General features: G+C 36.7%; 1 protein-coding gene across 6 annotated transcripts in view; it reads right to left on the reverse strand.

Moving 5' to 3' along the window:
* The window catches only part of CNTN3 (contactin 3), a 399,245-nt gene that overhangs the window by 245,040 nt on the left and 133,921 nt on the right, over nt 1–20,284 (reverse strand). For all 6 annotated transcript variants that reach the window (XM_027522607.1, XM_027522610.1, XM_027522611.1 and 3 more), the window contains one exon: nt 6,395–6,570. In XM_027522607.1, the coding sequence (XP_027378408.1) occupies nt 6,395–6,570 (176 nt within the window). The remainder of the gene's footprint in view (nt 1–6,394; nt 6,571–20,284) is intronic.

The following is a 20,284-nucleotide window of genomic DNA, read 5'->3' on the forward strand; positions in this document are numbered from 1 at the left end:
AATTTAAGGGATTAAGAAAAGAACAGTCAAATAATCCAAGAAGTTGGAAAGAACAGTAAAAAATTGAGTGAAATGAATGAAATATAGTATAAAAATTCAAAAGCAAGGAATAACATTAAATTCTGAAAGGTAAGATACTAAAATAATACTTAGAATGAAATAGGGAATGTATCTATTGATAAAGCACAAACAAGAAGATTGAGAAGATGCTTCGAAACAACTTTTGGGCAATTCATTAGAAAACAAAAACCAAATGGATATAATTCCTAGAAGAAAAAACACAACATACCACAAAGAAAGAGATAGTATGCTGGTCCTACAACTATTCAAATGATTTCATCAATAGTTAAAATATTTCCTGAATAAGAGCTCCAGGCCCAGTTAGTTTTATTTGTATGTTTTACTTTTTATTCAAGAAGTAGATAATTCCAATATTTTTAAAATCTTATAGGGAATATAAAATAAGAAGTAATCGTCTATTCATTTATAGAGACAAATGACTTTGATACTGAAGCCAAAAAAGTACAGTATGAGAGAAGGAAAGAAAATCTCCTATATTGATATATGTGCAAAATACTAAACAAAATACTTACAGATAATAACATCCAAGTATTAAAAAACATAAAAGCCAATCTGAAACTAACCCAGGACTAGAAGGTTGGTTAATACTAAAAATGGTTCACTGTATTAACAGGTTAAAGGAGAAAAACAGAATGACTATCTCAGTAAATGTAGGAAAAGCATTTACAATAATAAAGAATTCCTGATTAAAAACTAACAGAGAAGAACTGCCTTAACTTGATAAAAGAGTACCTATGAAATCTAGAGTAACCATCATACCAAATGGTGAAATGTTAACCTTATTCACTCTTGAAAATCAAGAGCAAGACAGGGATATTCATGCTCAATATACCTATTCAACACTGTACTGGGTGAGAGAAAGTGCGCTCATATAAAAGCTATAAAAGGAGCCAAAAACTCACACTATTTTCAAATAATACGATTTTCCAGACACAAAATTCCAAAAAAGCCAGAGACATGACCACACATTGCTTTACAGTTGGTTAAGAATTGCCATCAACTGAGCACGTAGAGTTGATTCCCCTCTGAAATAAAATAAACAAGTAAATCTACTTCACAAGATATACAAAACCAATTCTAGGTAATTAAAGACTTAAATGCAAAGAGGAGAATATTAAACGTTTATAAGTACATTTAAGAAAATGTTTTTACCATTTCATGGTAAGGAAGAAAAAAAATTTAAACGATTCATGAGAGAACATGAGCTATAAAAAAAAATCAATACTTTAATGTAAAATTAAGAACATCTGCTCATCATTTGACAGCATCAAGGAAAAATAAAAAACCTAGCCACTAAAATGGAGAAACATATATAACTGGCAAAGGATTAATCCAAACTATACAAAGAACTCTTAAGTTTAAAAACAAAAAAGACTACCATACAGTGAAAAAGTATCTAGATAACAGAAACATAAACGTGGTCAACAAATATCTGAAAATGAACTTGCTGCTACTGCTAAGTCACTTCAGTCGTGTCCGACTCTGTGTGACCCCATAGACGTCAGCCCACCAGGCTCCCCCGTCCCTGAGATAGAAATGCAAATTAAAACCAAAATCACATTTTATTTAAAAAATAAAAATGGAAACTGAAAAGTGAAATACAATTTTGTATTCAATAGATTTGCACAATTTAAAATACAGAACAATAACAAATGTTGACAAATATCAACAGATATTCACAAATATAATGCTCATGTGAAAAGTAGTGTAGATATAAGAATGCTGCTTGATGTCATTACATAAAAGTTTAGAAATTAAAAAGGTAAAAATTTTATCTGTTGCTTAGAAACACATACATATTTATTCAAACAATAAAAAAAAAAACACCATATAATTCAGAACAGTGACCACCTATTCAGAGGAAGCTTAAGAGAGAAGGAAATGTCATCAAGGTGAGTTACCAGGTAAGTTTAATTGTACTCTGAATTTTTAAATCTTAAGATAAGTGGTAGCTACACAGGCATTCTTTATACTTTTCTCCATACCATTTTCATGTCTAATATAATTCATGATTAAAATGTATTGCACCTTAAAATAGGTAAAATGAAAACATTTTAATAAAGAATGTCAGGAAATTCAAGAGTAAGAGAAGTAAAACTAATTGTCAACAAAGCAAAGATATTTGTAGTTTTGGAGGTACTGTCCTAACATTTTGTGGTTGGAATTCAAATTCTGTCAAAAACACCTGGAAACACATTTTAAAGGCTTCAAAAATCACACACATGCAACATAACAGCAAATCACTAAGAAAATGTCTACAATTCAAACACTGCATTACTTCATGTATTTTTCCCCTCTCTAAATTTTGTGATTATTCCACAAAGCATCTGTTAAAAGGGATAAAGAATGCTTACAGAAAGCAGACAGCTTAAACTATGAATGAGCTTTTCACCTTCATTTAATTATAAATACTATTTTTAAGCATCTTGAACAGTAAGATAAAATTTCATTGCATTTTCATCAGTGTTAAAAGTGGTACATTGAAGATGTTATTTATTCATTTCTCCACAAAGAACATTTTGAATGTATTTTTCCATGGCTGACAGAAACAAAGAAGTATTACTAAGTTTGCAAACATAGAACAATTAGAACATTTTTCAACAACAACACTTCATTAATTGTTTACCTGTGACAAAACCAGTCACGGCTCCCCTGTAGTCATGAGCACCTAGAAGGATATACTTGGAGGAATACAAGTCTCCTTATTAACCCCTTCTTTGAGTCCATGTATTACATCCCTTCAAGGCCTCCAAGTGAAAGCAATGCTTTCTAATGCCTTGTAACTTGGAACTCTGATGTATTAAATACTTTCCACTTTTTGCCACCTTCTTTGGCTTCTTTACCAGAAACCTGTATCTCAGCCTGTACCTTAGGTTGAGAAATTAAAAAAAAAATTTTTTCATTTTTATCTTCTTAGCTCAACTAGGCATGGGCTAAGAATACCCAATATTGCTCTTCATAATTTCCAAAAACCACATGTGAAACCATCAAAAAAAATTACAAAGCAAACAAGACTAAAGAATATCACTGTATGTCAAAAACCACAAAAGCAATCACATGCCAAGCACATGAGAAAATAAAACTCATGAGGCAGATGAGGATAAACTGCAGGGAAACCCAATGGACTAAATGCTACATTCTGGGTTTTCTTTATGAAAGCAAGAAATCACAACAGAAGTAGGAAGGTATTCTGTACCTTACTCCCCACACTTATCCTGACGGGATGCACCCAAAAGAGAAACTCAAGGACAGTAGTACCAAGTGAAAAATAGAAAAACTTAGTTGGGATAAGCAATCCACTCCATGTGCTCTTGCTTCCTTTTAAGATTTTCTGGGTTTGCCAAGAATGAAAGGCCTAATCATTCTTTACCAGGCCCATTTCTCATGAATATATTTTCAGAGAGCAACCAGGAGGGATAAGACAAGCTCTCCCTCTAGGAAAAGCAGGCTTGCTTACTGCTTGCTATAAAAGAGGTGGATTCCCTAATCTTAATGCTCCTCCTAGAATGCAGCATCCATCCTGGCTAAATCCTATCACCTCTGTGGGACCTGGGGGCAAGGGGAATTGAAGCACGGAGCTTGCTATGTGGTGAGTAATAAACCTCTCTGTTACTGACCCAGGAAATCATGTCTTCTGGTAGCATCCATAAAAGAGCAACAGGCTAGCTTATTAGCTTCTAACTGGGGTAAAATAAAATCCCAGGATCAACAACTTTATCCCACTTTGCCTATAAATTACTGGCCATGAAGTAGGGGCAGACTTCAAGAGGCATGATATATTTTCAGAAGTATTTCCAAACAAGTTACATTCTCCAGGAAGAATAGACTGAGGAAAAACTTGTAAGTAAATGATACTTTGTCAGATATTGGAAGAAAAGACTAAGGAAAAACTTGTAAGTTAATAATACTTTTTCAGATATTAGAAAAGTATAGCATGCAGTAAAAATATACTCCAGTATTTCTATATGCATTAAGAAATATACTTAAATATGTGAAAGTCACTCAGTGTCTCTTTTGTGACCCCAGGGATAGTCCATGGAATCCTCCAGGACGGAATACTGGAGTGGGTAGCTGTTCCGTTCTCAAGGGAATCTACCCAACCCAGGGAATGGACCCAGGTCTCCCACATTGCAGGCTGATTCTTTACCAGCTGAGCCACCAGGGAAGCCCAAAAATACTGGAGTGGATAGGCTATTCCTTCTCCAGCGGATCTTCTTGACCCAGGAATCAAACGGGAGTCTCCTGTATTACAGGCGGATTCTTTACCAGCTGAGCTACCAAGGAAGACCCTACTTAAATACAGTTAGAAGAAATAATGTATTTTGTGAAAGACTCCTGGCAATACAAAATTAAGACTGGAAACTGCACCTTCCCCTGTAGATCAGAGAAGTGCATCTGACCTCTGCAAATTCAGAGTAATCAACTGACATGTGTGTATAAAGGCTGACTTTGGACAAAATTTGCTTTCTAACCTATTAAAAGTTTTAAGCATAAAAATGGGAGGACCAAATGGAAGTAGGAAGAAAGACTGCCTGTAAGAGCCAAAATGGCATTTTAGAGGACTGACTGTATCTTCAGAATAATACAAGCAAACAGATGTGACTTCAATAAATCAGAAACAGAAATTCATAGGAAAGAACAACCTGAAATAAAAAGTATTTCAAGAAATAAGACAAAAATAATCCCTTTCTACCCTTTTAAGAATATAAATAAATCAAACATAAAACAAATAGAGACACAAAAATTTCCTAAATTCTTTATGGGATGTGTAAGTATAACAAAATAAATTTTCAAGTTCTAAGCAAAGCAAATTAAGAGATCTAAACGAAGCTACATGCTGGAAAATTAAATATATATACGTGTATATATATATGTATGTATGTATATACACATATATGTATGTATGTATATATACATATGCTATGCTGTGTTTAATAACTCAGTGTTCAACTATTTGCAACCCCATGGACTACAGCCTGCCAGGCTCCTCTGTACATGGTGATTCTCCAGACAAGATCACTGGAGTGGGTTGCCATGCCCTCCTCCAGGGGATCTTCCCAACCCAGGGATCAAACCCAGGTCTCCCGCATTGTGGGTGGATTCTCTACCAACTAAGCCACCAGGGAAGCTGAAGAATACTGGAGTGGGTAGCCTATCCCCTCTTCAGAGGATTTTGCTGACCCAAGAATTGAAGCAGGGTCTCCTGAAAGCTATCAAAATACCCAGGGAAGATACAGGTAAAAAAAAAAAAAAATATATATATATATATATATATATATATATATATATATTCAAAGAGAGAAAAAAACTGAAAATGAAAGAAGTGAAAGAGCAAGAAGTATGAAAAAAAGAACACACAGAATATAATGGCAGGAATAAAACCAACCACTGCCATTATAAAAACAGAAAGCAAAAGAATAAGCCATGCATTAAATGACACATCATCAATTTATTAATGGCTTGTGGCAGTGGGGGAAGACTACTACCACATTATTAGAACATCTGCATTCTAATTTCGGAATAACTGAGGTGTAAAGAACTAAAAGAAATCTCAGAACCAAGGTAATGATGATATGCATTATATACGAAACATGGCAAAAACAAAGGAAGACAGACTAGTAAAAAGAAAGAAAAAGTAGAAAATGGTCTAAATATGCATCAGGAAGATAAAGACTAAATTAGGTCTCTGGTCTCAATTCTAAATTCCCAGCTAAAGAGCATGTGATTTCCTCAGGATGGGACATGGGTTCACCCTGGTCCAATTAACATGGTACAGACTTTGTCTCCAGAGCCAGACCTCATGGGGGTTGCACTGAAGGTCATCGTGAGCTGGCCAAAACTGCCATGGAGGTCAAAGATATGTTACATTCTTTTCTTTCTCACTGTCTTTGTTCCTTTATATTTTCAGATTTGTTAGATGTAATTTTCTAATTTCAATGTTCTGCCAGAGCAAAGGTCGTGACTGACAATTTGTTCATACTCTTTTTAGTTCTAACATAGTACAAAGCACAGAGTAACTAATGAGTAAACACATCCTTAACTAGATTATTTTTCCTCCCTTAAGCAGAATCCTTACAAAACAGTCAAACAGAAAACAGGCATGCACACACACACCACATTCATACACACACACACACACTTTAAACTCTGCTTTGTACAGTATATAGAGATAAAAAACATTGAATTAATTTCTCAGCCTATTTCCTTAATTAATAAAAATCCTCATACTGTTTCTGAAATCCAAAATGACCACACAAAGTCAGTTATATGTTTTTAAATGTTGGATTTGTTACATGTGTAAACATACACTTACAGGCAAACTGGAGCTTAGCTTCTCTGCTGACAATTGTCCCGACTGAATTTGTGGCAAAGCATTGATAATTTCCTGTATCCCAATTTCTGTTGGGGTTAATAACCACAAGATTTCCTCTTATCAGCTTATAACGATACTCCATACTCAAATCAATATCGCTTCCATTCAGCTGCCATCTGTAAAACAAATGTCCAGGATTTCTCCCTTAGTATAATTAAAAAAAAAAAAAAAAAAACCTACATTATAGAGAATCTACTTTAAACATCAGCTCTCTTATGAATGAAAGGGGACAAATATATCATTCAATTGTTATATAACTGGAAATCAAAGATGCCCCAGTTTAAAAAAAAAAAAACAGAAACAAAAGGTTAAATTATAGTAGAAAGCACAATAGAGTAGTATCTAAAAGCTGAAAGTTTTCAAGATTTTCTGCAGAGGAGAAAATAATTTAGTTTGTTCACTAGGGGGAAAATTAGTCTAGGTCTGCATAGGCAAAGATGAAGTAGAAAGTTGAGGTAATTATCTCATACACTTCAGGCCAGTCTCATGCTGCCGATGGAGGAGGGGGAAGCACATTTCTTTGATTTACCCAGACTGACTGAGCACATTTAATAAATTAATTGGGTAAGTGTTCAACCATCCATTTCAATTTGTCTGGGTAAAAACCTGTCCCCAAGGCACCTTCGGCTCGTCTAAGCCATCACAGAGCTATTTACTAAATGGTACACTGTGGTACAAGACCCTAAATGCCACCCAGAGGGTCGGAAACGGTAAAGGCACTAACCTGAGAGCCGTATTTATCAATGGGAAGCCAAAAGAGAAAAACAAAGTAGTTGGTTTTTAAATAAGAGTTTTTAAACAGAAAAACCAGAATTTTTTTAAACAGTCAGCACACCAGACACATCAAAGTAAAAAGTAGACATTACGTTTAAAAACTCATTAAATACCCCGCAATCTCAAGAGCACATCCATTGTACAAAGCCATCGACCTGCCAGAAGGCTTGATTTTATAAGAAAATTACACTGGTATCGGGTCTATAAATTTAAGGGTAATATGGCAACAATCATCTCAATTCCTCTTTATAATAACTTTCAGAAAATGGGTAATAAAACACCCATTTCACAGATGAGAATTTCAATAAAACAGCTTAGTGAGCTGTTGTCAACTTTCTCCAAACTCTTAATTACAGATCAGAACTACTATCCATTTGAATTCTGGCCCAGAGATTTTTAACCATGTCACGGGTCATATAAAAACTGTATCAATACACAAAATGTTTAACCTGGAAATAGTAGCATTGTGAAAGCACATAAAGTATTGTGAAATGTGAACATTATCACAAATAAAAGTGCATGAAGTTAAAGGAAATATCACATAGCTGTGAAAAATGTATGAGATTTTGTAAACATAGAAAAGCCTTACAAAGGTGAAAACTTTTTTGCAAAATGCAGTTCAATATTATGTATATAAAGTATTTAAAGATATAAAGTAATATTAAGGAAGTATTAAACATGTTTTTAAATGTATAAAAACAAAACACTTCAAGTTTAAGGTATTTTAGAGTTTTCACGGAGGGAAAAGTGTGAAGAGGTTACAGGGCAAACACTGGAAATTGAGCTTTTTAGGTTTGATTTTCTAAACCAAATAGTGTTTTTATGTGGTATTCATCATTATACTTGCCTCTATGTTTGTATCATTTTCTATACCTGAAAGAGCAGGACATTTAAAAAAAATTAATGCTAAGAAATGAATAAATTTAAAAGTTTAGTTTCTATTGATCAAAGTAGTATTGTATCATTTGCTCAACTTAAAAATTAAGACTTCCTTGATTTTTTTTTTCTGTATTCACATACAAGACTCCTAGGTTTAAAGCAACATTCTGAAATTAAGAGGAAAATCTGGAGGCCTCAAGTCTTTTCTTTTGAGCTGAAAAGAACAAAATGTTAAAGAAATAGAAAAACGCCATAACTGCTTTCTCATTTGTGGCAGACTTTTGCTATTGGTTTGATTTTGCTTGGCTTGTACAGTAACTCCCTTATGATCCTTCCCAAGGCAAGTCTATATTTGCATGTGTCTTTTAGATTACTTTCTTCTATTCGGACTTTAATCCTGCCCCTAGAATTTTGAAGTGGGACTGTAAACACCTATTACCCCTTCTTCATTTGATTCCTGCCCAAATCCTAGAACTATGGAAACTCAGAAAAGGAAATTAAGGAAAACTGTTCATCCACATTCTTTCTTAATACTCTGCACTCTTGATATACAAGGTGGTCTGCAGATGGTCATGAGCACCCTAATTATCATCCAAGAGTATGCTTTAAATGCAGAATCTTAGACTCTATCCAGGTCTACTAAACCAGAAAATGGCATCCTAGTGAGAGTTGCCAGTGTTTAATAGGCCCATTCCAGTTTGGAAGAACTGGTCTATAATATCCCCAAGAAGTAACCATGGACGGCCTATGAGGGACATAGATAAGAGTTACCCAATCTTGATTTATCCCATTCCATTTTCAAGAACTCTTATTAGAAAAATCAACCCTCCTTCCTTCTTTCCTTCTTCATTCTACCCTTCTTCCCTCTCGCCCTTCATCCCTTCATCCTTTCTTGGCAAAAAAATATTTGAAAGGTAAGAGAAAAGTGTTAGTTGCTCAGTCGTGTCCCACTCTTTGTGACCCCATGAACTGTAGCCCACCAGATTCCTCTGTCCATGGGATTCTCTAGGCAAAAGTACTGGAGTGGGTTGCCATTCCCTTCTCCAGGGGATCTTCTAGACCCAAGGATTAAACCCAGGTCTCCCACAATGCAAGCAGATTCTTTACCATCTGAGCCACCTCTGAGTGCCTATGTGTCCAGGCTCTAAGGAAGGGGTGAAAAAGCTCCTTCATGGAGCTTACACTGTGCGAGAAGCCGTTTTTCTGTTTCTCAGTTCCTGTCCCTCCCCCCGTGTCTAGCCTAGTCTCTATCCAACCCTACCATTAACAGCAGAATGAACAGAAATGAGATTCATAACCAAGTGCTCCTTGGTTTATGGGTTGAACTCATTGTGTGACCATGAGCAATTAACCAAACTCCATTAAACCTAAGATTTCAACATGTAAAATGAAGACAGTATCATCTTCCCCACATGGTTGTTCTATCAATTTAATTACAAACCGCTGAGAAAAGAAGTAAAACAAAGGTGAAGGAAAAAAGGAAAGATATACCCATCTGAAGGCACAGTTCCAAAGAATAGCAAGCAGACATAAGAAAACATTCCTAAGTGATCAATGAAAAGAAATAGAGGAAAACAATAGAATGGGACAGATTAGAGATCTCTTCAAGAAAATTAGAGATACCAAGGGAATATTTCATGCAATGATAGGCACAATAAAGGACAGAAACAGTATGGACCTAACAGAAGCAGAAGATATTAATAAGAGGTGACAAGAATACACAGAAACTATACAAAAAAGATCTTCATGACCCAGATAACCATGGTGGTGTGATCACTCCCAAGACCCAGATATCCTGGAATGCAAAGTCAACTGCACCCTAGGAAGCATCACTACCAACAGCTAGTGGAGGTGATGGAATTACAGCTGAGCTATTTCAAATCCTAAAAGATGATGCTGTGAAAGTGCTGCACTCACTATGCCAGCAATTATGGAAAACTCATCAGTGGCCACAGGACTGGAATAGGTCACTTTTCATTGGCATCTCAAAGAAAGGCAATGCCAAAGAACATTCATACTGCCACACAATTGCCCTCATTTCACAAGCTTGAAAAGTAATGCTCAAAATTCTCCAAGCTAGGCTTCAACAATACATGAACTGAGACTGTCCAGATGCTCAAACTGGATTTAGAAAAGGAAGAGGAACCAGAGATCAAATTGCCAACATCCGTTCAATTGTAGAAAAAGTAAGAGAATTCCACAAAAACATCTACTTCTGCTTCATTGACTATGCTTAAGCTCTTGAGTGCGTGGATCACAACAAATTGTGGAAAATTCTTAAAGACATGGGAATACCAGACAACCTTACCTGCCTCCTGAGAAATCTCTATGCAGGTCAAGAAGTTACAGTTAGAATGGGACATGGAACAACAGACTGGTTCCAAATTGGGAAAGGAGTATGTAAAGGCTGTATATTGTCAACCTGCTTATTTAACTTATATGCAGAGTACATTATGCAAAATGCCAGGGTGGATGAAGCACAAGCTGGAATCAAGATTGCTAGGAGAAATTCCAATAACCTCAGATATTCAGATGACACCATCCTTATGTTAGAAAGGGAAGAGGAACTAAAGGGCCTCTTGATAAAGGTGAAAGAGGAGACTGAAAAAGCTGCCTTAAAACTCAACATTCAGAAAATGAAGATTATGGCATCCAGTCCCATCACTTCATGGCGAATAGAAGAGGAAACCATGGAAACAGTGATAGACTTTATTTTCTTGGTCTCCCAAATCACTGCAGATGGTGACTGTGGCCATGAAATTAAAAGATGCCTGCTCCTTGGAAGAAAAGCTATAACAAACCTAGATAGCATATTAAAGAGCAGAGACATTACTTTGCCAACAAAGCCCCATATAGCCAAATCTATGATTTTTCCAGTAGCCATGAATGGATGTGAGAGTTGGACTATAAAAATAGCTGAGCACCAAAGAATGGATGCTTTTGAACTGTGGTGTTGGAGAAGACTCTTGAGAGTGTCTTGGACTTCAAGGAGATCAAACAAGTCAATTCTAAAGGAAATCAACCCTGAATATTCATTGGAAGGACTGATGCTGAAGCTGAAGCTCCAATACCTTGGCCACCTGATTCGAAGAGCTGACTCTTTAGAAAATACCCTGATGCTGGGAAAGACTTAAGGCAGGAGGAGAAGGGTATGACAGAAGACAAGATGGTTGGATGGGATCACTGACAGCTGACAATGAGCTTGAGCAAGCTCTGGGAGATGGTAAAGAACAGGGAAGCCTGGCATGCTGCAGTCCATGGGGTTGCAAAGAGTCAGACACAACTGAGCAACTGAACAACAACAACCATCAATCAATCAATTTATTTAAACAGTGTATATAAAACCAGTGGCTCATGGTAGTCATCCAACAAATAGGCAGGCGCCAGTGTTAACATGGGAGGGCTTTCCATCCAAATCTGCAAGTCCATCCATTTGCTTTGTTTTTCTTTTCTTCTATCCTCATAGAGCGTATGCTGGTTAAATGCAACCTGTGTGATTCAATGCTTTGGGTCATCTCTTCTCATGTGGCATGAACTGTGTCTTCCACATATGGTCTGTCTGCATTTGTACCTGACTTAGAAGTCAGTGAAACGCGGGACAAAACACATGCTGGGCTTGACCTTCAGAGAATAAATCTGACAGTAAATCACAAGTAGGTGGGCTGAATTTTTAAGCTGCAAACAGTTTGCTAGTTACTAAGTTATTTGACGGCTTGTGGAGGAAGAAGGGAGAACTCCTCTACATGCAAAGCAGGAAAAATGCAGTTAATTTCACACACTTTTGAATGGAGAACTCTCATGACAAATGGTACTTGTGGCTTTGTTATCTACAAAGAACAGTGTGTATCAAGGAAAAAAGGTTTCAGCTCCACAGTCTAGAATGTTTATGGCCTGATGAAGCGTGCCTGATGGCTTCATTTGAAAATTCTGTTTTCGTGTTTAGCTGATGAAAAATAAAGGTACAATGGCTATGTGGCAAATTGTAAAGATAAATAAAAATATATAGAAGCACTTCTTCTTGTCTATTTAATAGCTGGAAAGATTTAAGAGATCATAAAATATGTGGGAAAACACCTTATTTCAGTAAGCATCTAAGATGTAAAAGCTATCATATCTCTCAGTTTTGACTGAAGAGCCAAAATGGAAAACATTTCTTACATTATGCATGAATGTTTCTTACTTATGTTATCTCACTCTTTGTCATATACACACAATCTCTAAATTATTTTACTGTGCAAAAAGACCAAAACTGCTCTTGTACATATGTTTCTGCTGTAACAAAATTATAACTGCGTTTGTTTTAGTAAACTCATCAGAGTGAAGATATACTTGAGATACTCAGAAGATGGTTAATTTTCTTTTAACAAAGCAATATAATTATGTCTCTCCTTCTTAGTATTATTCATCATTAAATGGAACCCATCCCCCGGTGATATAAAATTTCTCAATATCTTATTATACATGGGTTGCTTTTCTTCTTGCTAAAAATATGTTGATTCAAAAGGGTTGTTTTTAAACTCTGCAATGTGTAAGCAACCCGTGAGCCTGGGCATCCAAGTGTTATTTTATTCTGAGAAAATAGTGCACTTCACTTCCTAATACAGAAATTTATTTCAGAATATTTTCAATACAATCTTTTGTATAAGAAATAATCAGGAAAATTGAAGGCACACAAACATACTCCTTCCACAAAGAATGTGTCTAATAAACCTACAAATTAGACTACATTTCTTTGGAGTAAATTGTAATCCAACTGTCCAGAGTTCGTAAACATCATGCACAGTGGTAAGACAGCAACAGGTAAATGGTGCATTTAGATCATAAATTTGGGAAGCTTTCAGAAGCAGACACTGCCTTTTAGCTTTGAACATGCACAATCCTTTGTGAAAGTTAAAAATGTCTACTTTTATGAAGGGATTTTGAAGTTCCTTAGGACTTTAAAGTCTCAGAATGAAATACTTTTTGAAATATGGAAATCATTTAAAACTTCATAAAAGTAAAATCTGCATATTCCAATTTCATTCCGAAAAGCTTCATGCAGTGATTTGGAGCAAAAGAAGACAGCTCTGGGGCTCTGGGGGTGATGTACACTAGCATTTCAATCATATAACATTTACACTGTGCTCTGGAAGCAGACTAACCTTGTAGCTTTCGTTCAGTGGTAAATGTCACAAGATTAAGTACCTTTGCATACTCATCATCTTGTAATGCTCTTGAATGATCTTGTAAGATCACTGTCAGCTTTCAGTGTTCAAACACTCATTCTACATGAATTAGGATTTGCTTTTAGAATCCACAAGTGAGAAATGGTTTAATTTTCATATTTCACAACTCTGATTCTCAAGCAATAGGCTCTCAACCCCTTTAACTGCTTGATGTGGAACTTATATGTGAATTAAGGTCAATAACTCGAGGTTCAGATTCTGGAAGAAGTTGCAGTTCCAGAAGAAGTCCTGGACCACTTACTCTGCCAGCTGACCTGAGGTAGCATGAATTAGATCGGTCCATTTCTAAATTTCAGTTACACACTCTATACAACAGGAAGCTGTTACTGGCCTACAATTTCTTTAAGACATTGTACAGGCCCTTGGGTTAACAGGTTTTGAATCTTAAGTATAAAGCATAAGGTGGGGATATTTCAACTGGGAGTTAATAGTTTTAAATGATGGAAACAGTAATTGTGACTTCTAAGAAATAACAGAATCATCAATCATGGGGAGTATATGAATCACTACCTTCCAATACAGAGAACAAAATATGTGTAAGATTCTGTGTATGTTTGTGTGCAAACAAAAGTTTATGTAACAATGAGTAAATTAACATAAAAAGACTAGATTCTAAGTGTCGAAAGGTATTTTCAAACCATAAGGCACGCTATCCATCACTGCTGAATTCCTACCATCAGTCATAACAGGTAGGTGAGCATACTGGGTGCTCACAGAAGTTTCCTGAATGAAGTAATCTTATTCTACCCTCTAACCTAGCCATCCTAGCCTCCATACAGTCATCCCTCTCACTGTGGTCATCCATATTATCAATAAATATCTCAAAGACAGGGAATGAATGTATAATTATTTTCACTACCATCCAGTTATTATTTATTTACCATACTAGTTATTATTGGATATGGCAACCTCTTTACACAAAACCACACTAGTATGGAATGAGAATCATGAAGATAAACATAGACATATCTTGTTGTCAGTTTAATTTAAGGCACTAAATCCTAACTTGGATCTTCCACTAAAACTCTGAAATAAAAGGTTAGAGAATATCACCCTTTGAAATTGAAACTAACAAAACTCAGTGACAATAAATTGAGTGACAATTAGGTAGTTTCAAAATAATCTCAGGATGTAATTCATCTCATGGTTGACTGTATTATCCTTCAAGGTATCTACACCAACTTATAAAGTTTGGTCAGGAAAAATGGAAACATAAACAATATTCTGGAGAAAAACAAATGCTACATATTAGAGTTTGATGAAAAACCAAGAAAAAAGCAAAATAATTTACTAAATTCTTTAAGAAGCTGGGGCTGGGTTTTGAAAATATGCCCACATTAAACACTTGTTAAATCAACAGGCAATACTTTATTTAGGGTTTGACAGGAAAATTAGGAATTTAATCACAGAAGCAATTTGTGGTTGTGGATGCAGCTTTCAAGTTAATAAGCAAATGCATTTGTGTTCAAATGCAATGTTTGTTAATATGTTTACTGAAGTGATGAGAATAATTGCAGCCCTTGAAGAATGAATGCCTGAATTTGCATATTCAATACTTTATCCAAAAATAACTAGTTAGGCTTCAGCAATAATTAGTGACGATACAAATGAGTTAAACTGTGATGCTGTGTTTTTAAAAATGAATTTCTAAAATGTGTTTCATGACAGAGATTCCCACTCATTGATAAATTTTAATCATATACAATAAAAAAAGACATAAGAAGAGATGAGACCTACACTGGGATTAAAAACAATTTAACTCCTCAGTTTATACAGGTAAAGCCTAGCTCAGACTGACCAGTGATTACCTTTATATTACGCTGAGAAGAATCAAAGAAGATGGCTGAGCTTTCTGCATCTCTGCTTTCCTTTCAGCTTTTACTGGCAGCATCTTTCTCATTCTCCTCTGGACAGACCATGCCTCCCAGGACCCAGGCATGGCCACTGAGACCATTCCTACTTTCAGGCCTTAGAGATTAGTTAGTTGTATAACTGTGATCCAGTTGATATAACTAGTGTTTGATCAGTATCTGTTTTCCTTCCTTCTTGCCTCATGACAAAAACATAACAACAACAAAAATATGTTAATTTTTCAACTACCATCTTTAATATCTAAAACCTAACCTCTACATTTCTCCTGGGTTCTGACTACTGACAGTATTAGCTGTGTTTTTATTTCATGTTTTTCTGACACCTTTCAGAGCTTTTGGTAACACTAATAGGAAATATTTCCTCTTTTTCTAGTTAACATTTTGTGGAGGATGTAAGTAGACCTAGGCAGTCATCTTTGCCATTTCAAGGGCAATCTGTCTTAAAATAGAGCCATTAAGAAGGGCTCAATCCAAATTTAAGAATATCCTATAGAAGCAACTATAGATTGCTTTTGTTCCTGTGATGCTTCATGACACTCTTGACTCCTGAAATAAAACCTAATCCCAAACTGTTTCTGTTTCTTCCCAGTTAACTTCATCCCATTTCTTCATTCATGCCACCGATTTACTTTTCACTACCATCCCTGTAGAAAAGAAATGCAAAAAAGCAAAATGGCTGTCTGGGGAGGCCTTACAAATAGCTGTGAAAAGAAGAGAAGCCAAAAGCAAAGGAGAAAAGGAAAGACATTAGCATCTGAATGCAGAGTTCCAAGAATAGCAAGAAGAGAAAAGAAAGCCTTCCTCAGCAATCAATGCAAAGAAATAGAGGAAAACAACAGAATGGGAAAGCCTAGAGATCTCTTCAAGAAAATTAGAGATACCAAGGGAACATTTCATGCAAAGATGGGCTCAATAAAGGACAGAAATGGTATGGAACTAACAGAAGCAGAAGATATTAAGAAGAGGTGGCAAAAATACACAGAAGAACTGTACAAAAAAGATCTTCACAACCCAGATAATCACGATGGTGTGATCACTGACCTACAGCCAGACATCCTGGAATGTGAAGTTAAGTGGGCCTTAGAAAGCAGCACTACAAACAAAGCGAGTGGAGGTGATGGAATTCCAGTTGAGCTATTTAAAATCCTGAAAGATGATGCTGTGAAAGTGCTGCACTCAATGTGTCAGCAAATTTGGAAAACTCAGCAGTGGCCACAGGACTGGAAAAGGTCAGTTTTCATTCCAATCCCAAAGAAAGGCAATGCCAAAGAATGCTCAAACTACCACACAACTGCACTCATTTCACACTTTAGTAAAGTAATGCTCAAAATTCTCCAAGCAAGTGTTCAGCAATACATAAACCGTGAACTTCCAGATGTTCAAGCTGGTTTTAGAAAAGGTAGAGGAACCAGAGATCAAATTGCCAACATCCACAGGATCATGGAAAAAGCAAGAGAGTTCCAGAAAAGCATCTATTTCTGCTTTATTGACTATGCCAAAGCCTTTGACTGTGTGGATCACAATAAACTGTGGAAAATTCTGAAAGAGATGGGAATACCAGACCACCTGATCTGTCTCTTGAGAAATTTGTATGCAGGTCAGGAAGCAACAGTTAGAACTGGACATGGAACAACAGACTAGTTCCAAATAGGAGAAGGAGTACGTCAAGGCTGTATACTGTCACCCTGCTTATTTAACTTCTATGCAGAGTTCATCATGAGAAACACTGGACTGGAAGAAGCACAAGCTGGAATCAAGATTGCTGGGAGAGATATCAATAACCTCAGATATGCAGATGACACCACCCTTATGGCAGAAAGTGAAGAGGAACTCAAAAGCCTCTTGATGAAAGTGAAAGAAGAGAGTGAAAAAGTTGGCTTCAAGCTCAACATTCAGAAAACGAAGATCATGGTATCCGGTCCCATCACTTCATGGGAAATAGATGGGGCAACAGTGGAAACAGTGTCAGATTTTATTTTTTGGGCTCCAAAATCACTGCAGATGGTGGTTGCAGCCATGAAATTAAAAGACGCTTACTCCTTGGAAGGAAAGTTATGACCAACCTAGATTGCATATTCAAAAGCAGAGACATTACTTTGCCAACAAAGGTCCGTCTAGTCAAGGCTATGGTTTTTCCAGTGGTCATGTATGGATGTGAGAGTTGGACTGTGAAGAAGGCTGAGCGCCAAAGAATTGATGCCTTTGAAGTATGGTGTTGGAGAAGACTCTTGAGAGTCCCTTGGACTGCAAGGAGATCCAACCAGTGCATTCTGAAGGAGATCAGCCCTGGGATTTCTTTGGAAGGAATGATGCTAAAGCTGAAACTCTAGTCCTTTGGCCACCTCATGCGAAGAGTTGACTCATTGGAAAAGACTCTGATGCTGGGAGGGATTGGGGGCAGGAGGAGAAGGAGACGACAGAGGATGAGATGGCTGGATGGCATCACTGACTCGATGGACATGAGTCTGAGTGAACTCTGGGAGTTGGTGATGGACAGGGAGGCCTGGTGTGCTGCAGTTCATGGGGTCGCAAAGATTCAGACATGACTGAGCGACTGAACTGAACTGATTTGCTAAGCATTTTGAATGAAGGATGAAGAAAGAACTGTCTTCACCTTAAGGGAGTTACATTCAACCAGGCAAGTACACTTCATTTTAGTAAACTTAATAATACAGGAAGGCATAGGTAAAATAGGCAGTGCATGGTGGGAACACGGAACCCAGCTCTGAGGGTATTGAGAAGGCTTCATGGGAGAGATGGTAGCATAGTGAAGTTTAAAATGCCTACCTCTACTTGCCATCAGGCACCACAGAAATTCTTTGTACTTAGTGTTTGCAATCATTTCAATCATGTAAACATTTCACTGCTCTTAGTAAAAGTGACTGTGGGTTTGGGGACCACAGCTTATCAGCTAGAGAAGTCGGGATGCCAAGGGAAGTTGAGCGTGAGGATAAACAGAGAATTGAGCCTAGTAACCTGGCAGAATGCACTGTATCTCCTTAGGACCAAGAGACTTTAGAAGAATAAAGGGGCAAACTGCATATAATCAAAGATATACTAAATACAGTCCTATTGTATTAATATAATGTATCACATCCTATATATAATACATAGGCTATGGATGCTCTACCCTATAAACTGTATGTGGTCCCATGTACAGTGTTACATTTGTGTGTCTGCAAGGATGTGTGTTTTTAGATAACAAGTAAACACCTTACATTTACTCCCTGGATAAATGATGGCCAGAAATTAGTCCATTATTATTATTTTTTCTTTCTTATACTGGATGCGCTTAGTAGAATTCCAATAAATTAAACACATGAGAGCTAACTCCATTACAGCAAACACTACTTAAAAGGGAGAAACTACCGCCTGAAAATCTGCATTTTGCAGTGCTATGTAGTCCTTACAATGTGTATATCCAAGAGTCCTCCCCTGTACTTCATTAAAATTGCTTACTTATTATATAAAGCTAGAAGAGAATTATATTCTGGTTGCTTCCTTGTGCTGAGAATAAAACAGAACATTTATAGAAAAGCTGTGGATCCAACAAGGATCAAAGTAGAGCACTGCTGTCCAACAGAACTTTCTGCAAGCACAGAAATGTCCATTTGTGTGTCCAGTACAGTAGCTATTAGCTACGTGTGGCTACTGAGCACTGGAAATGAGGCTGCTATGACTGAGGAACTGAATTCTTGGTTGAACTGATTTAAACATACGTGGACACATTTGGCTACTGGCTACCATACTGGACGGCACAGCCTGTTAAGTCTTGAGCCAGACTAAATGTTGTAAACACAAAACCCACATGGCCCACATTCACATTTAAGGCTTATCATCTTTGGCCTTTACTATGTTTAAAAAGTAAGAGTCAACATTAGAAATACAGAGAATCAAAAAAAGAAAATTTCTGTTTTAAACATCTCTTGAAAAGGTTTTGTAGTAGTGGACCAGGGTTCCTGGATGATAACAACTGGCCAGTGCTCAGAAGCAATCATGACCACTGGATGGACTTCTGGCTAAACGTGGGCCAGTCTCTCGTCATGATTAGATGTGTCTACATGTTATTAAGGGCCGCCTCTTCTAGTTTGTTACTTGCCTGGTCCCCACTGACATTTCCATATTAAACCCTGGTCAGTCCAATATGTGCCTTGTAATGCTGAATGGCATTAGTTGAAGTGACCAGGGAACTTCTTATTTGGGGTCTTTCATCTTAGCAAATGATGGGCAAATTTAACCCTATGAGAAGTCAGAGAAAATCCTTCCCATTTAAAAAATGTTATTAATACTTCCTCAGGGCAACCTCTTTCAGCATCATCAGCAATTACAACCAGACTGAATACTAATTAACCTTTAAACATAGGCTTTGGGGCTCAAGCGGGAAGAGGCAAAAGAAAGAATAAAAGTCTCAAATAAACCCTAAGATGAGTAATTTCTCTTGAGAATTTCTGAACTTTTAGATTTCTAATATGGCCAATTAAGAGTTCTTTTTATCCAGTGGGATAATAACAAACACAAGATCTCTCATCAGAAAAGTTTGCCTCAGTCTACAAGACAGGATCTGGGCTTTCAAAAGGATATTCCTTTACAAGACTCTTAGACTTTACTCTGAGTCTTAGAGAATGTGTTTGGGTTGCTTTTAATTTACATTTTCACATGAACTGTTAATTTCCTCCTTGATATCTTTCTTTTACCCTCCCTTCTTCCCTTCCCTCATTCTTTCCTCCCTCCCTCCCTTTTCTCTTTCTTATCTATGTGCTTGTATTTATAAATACTTACAAAAACATATCCTTTCTCTAAATTAATGTAAAAAAAAAAAATCCCCATGTTAGATGGCTCAGATGGTAAAGAATCTGCCTGCAATTCAGAAGACTCGGGTTCAATCCCTAGACTGGGAAGATCCCCTGGAGAATGAAATGGCTACCCACTCCAGTATTCCTGCTTGGAGAATTTGATGGACAGAGGAGCCTGGTAGGCTAGAGTCCATAGGATGGCAAAGAGTTGGACACGACTGAGCAACTAACACTGTCTTTCACTTTTAAAGTCATTACCTATTTGCACTATTTATTCATAATTTTTAA

The sequence above is a fragment of the Bos indicus x Bos taurus genome, chromosome 22 (genome assembly GCF_003369695.1).
Source record: "Bos indicus x Bos taurus breed Angus x Brahman F1 hybrid chromosome 22, Bos_hybrid_MaternalHap_v2.0, whole genome shotgun sequence".
Classification (NCBI taxonomy): Eukaryota; Metazoa; Chordata; class Mammalia; order Artiodactyla; family Bovidae; genus Bos; species Bos indicus x Bos taurus.